Source organism: Jatropha curcas, chromosome 4 (assembly GCF_041381405.1).
Source record: "Jatropha curcas cultivar XTBG-Jc1 chromosome 4, XTBG_Jcur_1.0, whole genome shotgun sequence".
Taxonomy (NCBI): Eukaryota; Viridiplantae; Streptophyta; class Magnoliopsida; order Malpighiales; family Euphorbiaceae; genus Jatropha; species Jatropha curcas.
Window position 1 is genome coordinate 24,197,017 of NC_143154.1, and position 8,914 is coordinate 24,205,930.

At 36.1% G+C, this 8,914-nt stretch overlaps 2 protein-coding genes across 4 annotated transcripts; one reads left to right on the forward strand and one right to left on the reverse strand.

Annotated features, from left to right (window-relative positions):
• The first annotated feature begins 214 nt into the window (after positions 1-214).
• Positions 215-5,863, forward strand: LOC105645456 (uncharacterized). Of its 2 annotated transcripts, XM_089720339.1 has the most exons (6): positions 215-431; positions 891-1,709; positions 1,911-2,983; positions 3,840-3,960; positions 4,621-4,668; positions 4,746-5,863. In XM_089720339.1, the coding sequence occupies exons 2-6, from the start codon at positions 927-929 to the stop codon at positions 5,673-5,675; spliced, it is 2,955 nt and encodes a 984-aa protein (XP_089576465.1). In that variant the 5' UTR covers positions 215-431; positions 891-926; the 3' UTR covers positions 5,676-5,863. The 2 variants fall into 2 exon arrangements, with proteins under 2 accessions (XP_089576465.1, XP_012086452.1); XM_012231062.4 differs by having other exon boundaries at positions 891-2,983.
• GEX1 (gamete expressed protein 1) lies at positions 5,699-8,410 on the reverse strand. Of its 2 annotated transcripts, none has more exons than XM_089720340.1 (6): positions 7,833-8,410; positions 7,028-7,615; positions 6,821-6,947; positions 6,536-6,722; positions 6,354-6,444; positions 5,699-6,225 (listed from the first exon to the last, which is right to left on the reverse strand). In XM_089720340.1, the coding sequence occupies exons 1-6, from the start codon at positions 8,306-8,308 to the stop codon at positions 5,967-5,969; spliced, it is 1,728 nt and encodes a 575-aa protein (XP_089576466.1). In that variant the 5' UTR covers positions 8,309-8,410; the 3' UTR covers positions 5,699-5,966. The 2 variants fall into 2 exon arrangements, with proteins under 2 accessions (XP_089576466.1, XP_012086451.2); XM_012231061.4 differs by having other exon boundaries at positions 6,297-6,444; positions 7,833-8,407.
• Positions 8,411-8,914: the final 504 nt, after the last annotated feature.

The following is an 8,914-nucleotide window of genomic DNA, read 5'->3' on the forward strand; positions in this document are numbered from 1 at the left end:
TGTATCCCAAAAATTTATTATATTTAATATTTTTATTGAACAATAAATATCTATACTATTAATTTTTAACTAATTAACCGCTTGCTCATAGCTGCACTTGGGTAGCTAATACTTTTTTTTTTTTACTTTTTATATTTATGATATTATACACCGTTAGATCAAACCCGATTTCATCCATCCACACAAATAAAATGATATAAAATTAACCTTTTTAACCTAATCCTCTCTGCTACCGCCTCCGTCTCTCTATCTTCATTCGCCTCTTCGACATCTCCAATTTGCCTTCTGTACCCTTAACTATAAACCCTAATCAAACCCGACATCACTTCCACACACCCAAAATCTAATCCTCTTCATATAAGAGCCCTAAACCCTTTGTCTCTTACGCTGATTATTTGATTGCGATCGAGAGAGAAAGTGGTTGTTAACAGGTAATCTTCATTTCTGGTTACCATTCTTTTTCTTCCATTTTTAGGCTATGCTTAGTGTTAAATAGCAATTCAGAGAAACCACTAGTTACTTTAATTTCATAATCTTAGTTTCTATTTTAGATTCTAATTTGTCTTCTCTTTATAAATTCTCGATTTTTAGTGTATTTTAGGTTTTACTATATGTCCATCTCTCATGCTGTTTATCTGTATAAATAGCGAGTTAGGGCTTACTGTGCACCAATCAATCATCTTGCTATTTTTTCCAATCTTACAGTTAAAAAGAATATGAATATAATTAAGTTGAAGTCATTCCTTCTGGCATGCGAATTTCAATTTGAGCTGATGTAGTGGGTATTTGGTGAATTCTAGACTCGATGTTTCGCTGTTCTTTCTCCAAAGGCACCTGCTTTAGTTGTCCAGCTTTTGTGGATATTATAATGTTGCTGTTTTATTTTGCAGTGGTTCTGTGTATATGTTCGTTGGTGTTAGTCTAGCATGTCCAACAATTTGTTGTCGCAGCAGTTGTCAATGCAGAGCATCCAGATGGGTCAGCTTGAACCCATATCAAGCAAATTAGACTCGTCAATGCAAATGGGAATGATGGGACAGGGTATTAATGGTCCTGCTTTGCAGCAGATGTCTGTTTCAAATATGCAAATGGGAATGATGGGGCCAGGTTCCACTGGTGCTCTGTCGCAGCAGATATCCGTATCAAACATGCAAATGGGACAGATGAATCCTCAGGTATACAGAATGGCGTCGGAGCAGTTCTTGTTGCCCAGTAAGCAACTGGGACAGATGGAAACCATGATGAACAATGTGGTCCAGCAGCCATCAATCTTGAACAAGCGAAAGGCACCCATGGAATCCACATCCAACAATCCTGAATTGCAGAAGTTATCAATGTCTAACAAACGCCTCATACAATTGGAACACAGGCCGTGGCTGCAGCAAATATCTACATCAAACAAATTACCTGTACAGATGCAACCACAGTCCAATTTCAACACTTCTGGTTTGCATCGCTCACAAGTACTGCCTAAGAAACCAACTTCTGGAAAAGCAGGCCTGCAGCAGTTACCAGTTCAGAAAAATCAAAGTGGACAACCATCTCCAAAGGTTTCAAATGAGTCATCTGAATCTGTGAGATCCAAGTTAAGGGAGTCATTAGCAGCTGCGTTAGCTTTAGTTTCTCAGCAGCAGGATAGGAATTCAAGCGAGGGTATTAAGTCGAAAAATGAGACTGCTAGTACTGAAGTACCAATGCAGGAGCAGAAGGTATCTGTTTCCACCAGAGATGATCCTGTAGCCCAAAAGTGTAGTGATGGTCAAAGTCTGTCTCCAGAAATTTCTTCTAACACTGGTGATTATATGCAGACATCAAAAAATAATAGCCATGACTGTCAGTCAAATATTAGCTTGCGTGATGAAGATGCTTCATTTAGTGACAGTTTTTTTATAAAGGATGAACTTTTGCAGGGAAATGGGCTGTCCTGGGTATTGGAGCCTGATATGGGGTTGGCAGAAAAAAGAGACTTTGAAACTATCGAAAAACAGCCAGAGCAGAAGGATTTTAGCAGGGACAATGGCAGGCAATTGCTTCCATCACCTGAAATTTTGGCATCTAAGATTGAAGCAGAACTCTACAAACTATTTGGAGGAGTAAACAAGAAGTATAAGGAGAAGGGAAGGTCTCTTTTATTCAATTTGAAGGATCGAAATAATCCTGAATTGAGAGAAAGGGTTATGTCAGGGGAAATCCTCCCTGATAGACTCTGCTCTATGACTGCAGAGGAGCTTGCGTCTAAGGAGCTTTCTGAATGGCGGATTGCAAAAGCTGAGGAACTTGCCCAAATGGTGGTGTTGCCTGACTCAGATGGTGATATGAGACGTTTGGTGAAGAAAACTCACAAGGGCGAGTTCCAAGTGGAAGTTGAACCACAGGACAGTGTCTCAGTGGAAGTTGCTGTTGGGTCAAGTTCGCTGACTTCACTCTCTCGAACACGACCCAAACCAAAGGATAAAGCCTCTTCCACCTCGGAACCTGATCAGATAAAGAATAAAGGGAAAAATGCTGCTAATGAAAAGAGTAAGTCAGAGGATGATAATGTTCTCATGATTCCTTCCAATGAAGGGAATGATTTAATGCAAGGACTTATGGTGGATGATGAATTGAAAGATTCAGAATTTCTTCCTCCAATAGTCTCACTTGATGAGTTCATGGAATCCCTTAATTCAGAGCCACCGTTTGTAAATTTACCAGTAGATAATGGAAAAACAACATCTGTCTCTGATAAGGACAATCCACAAGCTGGCCCAGAATCCAAATCTCCTGATGGAACTTTAAAAGATGCTGCTGATGATACAACCTCTGGTAAACCTAACATTACGGATGTGACAAACACAAATTCAGACGCTGATAAGAAGTCCATCAACAATCATGTAAAACCAGGAACACCACTTGTTGATGTACCCAAGGGTGAACGTGTTTGGGAAGGCTCACTTCAGCTAAATATTTCAGCTACTGCATCAGTGATCGGCGTTTATAAGAGGTAAGCATCCCATAACGTTAAAATCATGATAAAGCTGTTCAAAGCTGCTATGCGCTTCTTGGTGTTTTAATTTGTTTTACAAGTAAATATTCTGCGTAAATGGTAAAAATTGTTTTACAAAAATGTTGTTCTATTACTGATAGAAATGGTCGGCAAAGAGAGATATATTTCATGAAATTTGCATTCTTTTTTTCTTGGAGAACGCACAATTACTTGTCAATACTCTATTAAGTTCAAATGAATTGGTTGGTTGAGTATGTAAACAGATTGTAATTATTGAAACAAAGTAGAACTCTTAATTAAATAAACAAATTATAACTATATGTGTTTTCATCCTGTATAGCTTTCATAAAATATAGACTTGAATATTATTTTAATTAAATAGCTTCATTTATAATGTAATTTCTTCGAATTTTCTTAATTTTTTGTGATTTAATTTCCTGAATTTCTGTAAAATATTTAGTTGCATTGTTTTAAGACACATGTAGTTGACATACATGACGGTTAAGGGGGGAAGGCCAAATAGAAAAAACGAAGAGGGAATAGCATGATGCTGTTTGAATAACAGTCATGGTATTCTATTTTAGTATAAAATTTTTAAATAAGATCTAGGATTAAAGTTTTTACCATGCTCTTTTGTGATTTTATTTTATGTCTATTGCATTTTGAGTTTTGAAACAATTATTGAATTCTATCATCCAGATATGCACTCTGCTAAAAATGAGCAGTGTTCTTAAGTGTCCATCTTAATAAATTTTTTTTTGGATACGGTGATGTGTTCCATAGTTGTTATTTGAATTGTATGGATCTGATTTTTTTTCTTTTTGACTCTGTTTTATTTGATTTGATTTTGCAGTGGAGAAAAAACATCTGCAAAAGACTGGCCTGGCTTTATTGACATAAAAGGGAGAGTCAGACTGGATGCATTTGAGAAGTTCCTCCAAGAGCTTCCAATGTCCCGAAGTCGTGCAGTCATGGTATCTCAAGTTCCTTTTTTTCGTTGTACAAAATTTTGGTTATGGGACCACCACTTGCGAAACAGGGATAATATTCTGCCCCTTTTTGCTGATCCCAGTTTGCTATTGGTGCAGCATCAGTGTGGGGTGTATTCAACCATGGTGATTGGCATTTATATTAGGCTAATGAGAGTTTGTATGAACACTTTGCAAGAGAAAAGTTTAAATCAGGGTTTACATCGAAGAAAATTGATAATCATCTTGTCTATGGAAATATTGCTTTCTGATTTTAAGTTGGAAGGAAGTTAGCCACAACCATAATACTGGTTTTTTGATAACCAACAAAATGTTAGTTGCACAGCAACAATCGTTAACTTGGTTTATTTCGCTCGCCTAAGAAATAGATTACTCAGTAATAATATTTTCTTGGCATGATTAACCCATATGCCAGCTCAAGGCTGATTTGAGTATGGTTTCTGATCCATGGCTGAATTTACATGATTGAAATTGCAGTTTAAGAATAAAGATGCCGATCAACATTGAAAATAATTCACATTGATACATTTATTTAGAACAGAGAAACCAAAATATGAAACCGTATATATCTATGGCACATGTGAATTTGATAGTTTCTTATTTGGTTTATTTCTTGATGAAATATTTACGTCTTCTCTTTTGCAGGCGGTGCACTTTGTTTGCAAGGATGGGTCAGCAGAAAGTCTAAGTGAGGTAAGCTAAGTTGAATCTCTTATTTGTTGGTTTATTTGCTTGCCTTCATAAATGTTATCTGAAATGGCTGATTGCAGGTGGCTGAATCGTACGTTTTGGATGGGAGGGTGGGTTTTGGTGAGCCTGCTCCTGGAGTGGAACTCTACTTCTGCCCCCCTCATTCAAAGACTATTGAGATGCTGGGCAAAGTCCTCTCAAAGGATCAAATTGATGCCATTAATACTATTGATAATGGTCTAATTGGTGTTATTGTATGGAGAAAACCTCAAATAACGTCAACAATGTCATCACACCATAAACACAATTCAAAAAAGCAACACTTGACTTCTTCTAGGAGACACCAAGAAAAGGATTCTAATGCCAATGTTAAATTTTCCCATGTTGGACCTAATTCTCAACACATTGAGGATGATGATGATGATGTTCCTCCCGGGTTTGGCCCACCGGCTGCTCGGGATGAAGATGATTTGCCTGAGTTTAACTTTTCTAGTGGTTCTATTACACCGAGGCCACGATTTTCAAACCAAATGGCCTCCTTTCACTCGCACGCACAAACACCATCTAGGCCTGTAGAGCAAATGAGGCAGCTTGTACAAAGATATGGACAACCTATAACTACTAATGCCAGTCATAGGGGTATTGGGGTTGCAGTGCAGCCATGGAACGATGATGATGATGACATGCCCGAGTGGCGTCCAGATGATAACAAACCACAGGTTTCACACTTGCACCCACAGCCACAGCCGCCACAACTGCAACCACAACTTCAACCGATGTTACGCCCACATATGACGGGGCACCAACAAATTGCAAGGCCACCCCAAATGAATACACAAAATCTCGTCCCTTTGTGGCAGGGACAGCAGAGTCCTTGGATGGCTCAAAGTGGTGGCCCTCATGGACTTGCTCCTCCTGTCTATCAGCAGAACTACGGAGCACCTGGACTTGAGGGTGCGCAACAGGGCATGCCTTGGCGTAGAGATCCGGCAAATAGTAGAGGATTTTGAAATCTTGTATTATACATGTTAGATTTCCTTTTTTTTTTTTTTTTTTTTTTTTTTTTAAGCTGATTAGTTCCTAGCTGCAGTAGTTTGTGAATGCTTTAAAATCTTTCTTTCTTTTACTATTTTTTGGTTACTTGGGGTTGGTATATTTATATAAGGATCAAAATAAAGCAATATGTTTCATTCCAAAAGACTGTTTACAAGTAAAAGTAATTACATATCACTCTCGAACCACTAAAAATAACTGGGTTAGTGTATGTTATATCAATCTTGAACTAATGCTGGAAAATTGTTTCAGCCACGGTATCGGGAGCGCAGATCATATTTTCTTGTTATGGAATTTGTGGAAATAATAGAGTTCTCTCCAACCTCTTCTGGATACATATAGTCAGGATCTTCTAAGTAATCAACTTCTTCTGGTAATTCAGTTTCAACCCATGAACTCCAGTTTACTTCACTTTCTGTTTCCCATAACAATTCTTTATTTCTTTGCATGTCATTAACCTTGTCAATTAATGTTTGTATCATATGATGATTCAAAACTTCATAGTCCCTGCACAAATTATAAAATAATTAAATACAATTCGGCACGGCACGAAAATAAGAAATTCTTATGAACTTAACCTGTATGTGAAAATGGCATGTAGAAACTGAAGGGACGACAGAAGCACAAACAGTGACCTGATCAAATTAAGTAGCCATGCTTGTTGTTCAATGTCATTTGTTGTTATTCTAAGTACTGCTACTTCAATCAAGAATGTAGCACAAAGACCTGTAAAAACACCCAACAAAAACAATAATTTTGCTGCACCTGAACTTTCAGAATCAATTAAGAAAAATAGAAGAAAATTAGAGAATCTTACCAATATATAGCCTGGCCCTTACAGTATATGTTTGTTTTGTGCTAGTAAACATGTAAATGATAAAGATTGACATGGAGTAGATGAAGAAAGATTTAATTATTCGCGACTCGAGTAACATAGCATTATGCAAAGCAAATAGCTTATCCAATGCAATGAACATGCTTGCTTGCTTTGATTCAAAAGCTTCCTGCAAAATATGAAAACCATGTACGGAAATTTGCATTACAACCCAACAAAAAAATAAATACAGGAAATTATTAAGAGCATAGTAGAAAACTACAAAACCTGAGCTGCCAACATTGACTTAGAATTTTGCATCAGATGGTCATGAACTTGTTGAAGCTGTTCTTGCCTTTGGAGAAGCTGTTCTTGCTGTTTATGGCCATATTCTACTAATCTTTGAAGAGTGATCCTGTAATTTGACAATAACATTAGACAAATAGTCGTATGTATACTTGCCTTATAACGTGACACTATAATATAGTTGATTACCTGCTTTCTTCCAATGCTTCTGACTGGAATTCAGTTAGTAGTTGCAGACCTTTAAGTGCAGTGGATTGCCCATCAAGAAGTTCTTTCTGCTTGTCTAATGATTTCCCTGCCTTATCTTCAATATCATCAGCTGTGTTCTGCAAATATTGCATTTTTGAAGACATTTTTTCTCCAACTGTATCAATCTGCTTCTCTATTTCAACAGCCTCAATTCTCAAAATCTCCACTTGTTGCCCTAAATTTGAGTAAGCATCATGAATTGTTTCCATACCCTCCTTCAATTTCTCATTCATTCTTGTCTGTTCTTCTCGAATTTCAGATTGCGAATTTGCTATTTCTTTAGATTGGTTATAAATAGCATCTGAATGCTGAGATAAAATATGCATATGTCCTTTTACATCTTTTGTTGTTTGAGCAACATTTTGAACACTAGAATCAATTGAATTTAAAGTCTCATGAATCTGATCTGAGCTTTTCGATAGCATATTTGTTTTCTCTTGTATGATTCCTAGCTGATCTGTGGTGTGCTCTGCAGAATTTTTAAGATCATTCACTAATCTCTCCATTTTATACTTGAAAGCATGTGCTCTGCCAAAAAAAAAATGTAAAAATATTTCCATTAGTTTCTGATTAACCGATTCTTAGCAGTAAGGGACACAGGATTTAGATTTCGAAGGCAAAACTATACAACTAAAATTATTAAATTTTTTCATATGCTAATATAGTAGCATATAAAAAATTCCATATCTAATATATTAAAAATAGATAAATTAATGTGTCAAATTAGAAACATAATATACTTAACTGTAATTGGTAGCAAATGGAATTGGTTTCAAGTAAGAACTCAAGATAAACTTTATGTTCATTATCATTCAATTTCTTGAGACAATTAATCATGGCAGATTTTGTATCACAGGTAGGAAAAGGCGGTCGGCCGGAATCCCTTTGAAAGCAATCACTGAGATGCCAAGCAAATCTTGACCTTTTCTCTTCAACAGCAAGAATTTGTGAACAACCTTCAAAAAGTTGCTGATAAGAATTTTGCCAGCAAGAATTTGAACTGTCCAATTTATTTTTGGCATTTTCAACTAATTTCATTCCCTTTTCATCTCTAAGACCATCCATTGAAAATTCAGCAACAGAATTTTTTATAATATTAGTTTTGGCTGAAGCGGACTCCATTGAAGAAGAAGAGAACCAACTCCATGAATGGCACTGTTTTGGTGAAAATGCCATTAAAATTAGGAGAAGAAGAATATGAAAATGTAAACCCATTTTCATTCTTCTCTTGAAAATTGCGAGAGAAGGACCTGCATAAGTATATATATAATTTATTGAGGAAGATATGTAAATCAAACTTGAAGTGCAAGAAAAGGAACCGTGCAGGAATTTAATGAAAAGAGGATTTCTTTGAAAGTGAAAATTAATAGTAAATTTTATTACTAATAGAAATAGAAAAGACAAGAAAAATTAATAAAAAGGAAGAATCAAAAGATTTAATTATGTCTCTTTCTTCATTAAGATAAATTAATTAACTAATTTATTTTGACGTAAACAAGATTTATTGTTTTCCTTAATAAAACAAGCAATAAACTTGTATTTTTCTGGCTTAACTATTTTAGCCATTTCCAAAGTATCTCAAGAATCACCCACACAATATTCTTGCCTAATTTTCCTTTTTCAGTTCAGAAAAATGTCTCCAGACCGAGAAAGGTATTCAGATAAGTGGAGCGAATTCAGGTTTTTGGACCAATGATCGTCCAATTTTTAAATACTTCTAAACATAAACAAAACAAAAAATAAAGAAAAAAGAATCTCTGGGATAGAGAGACATGACCTGTGATTGGATGTTAAAGAGTTGCTTTGCAGATTGTATACCACCAAATG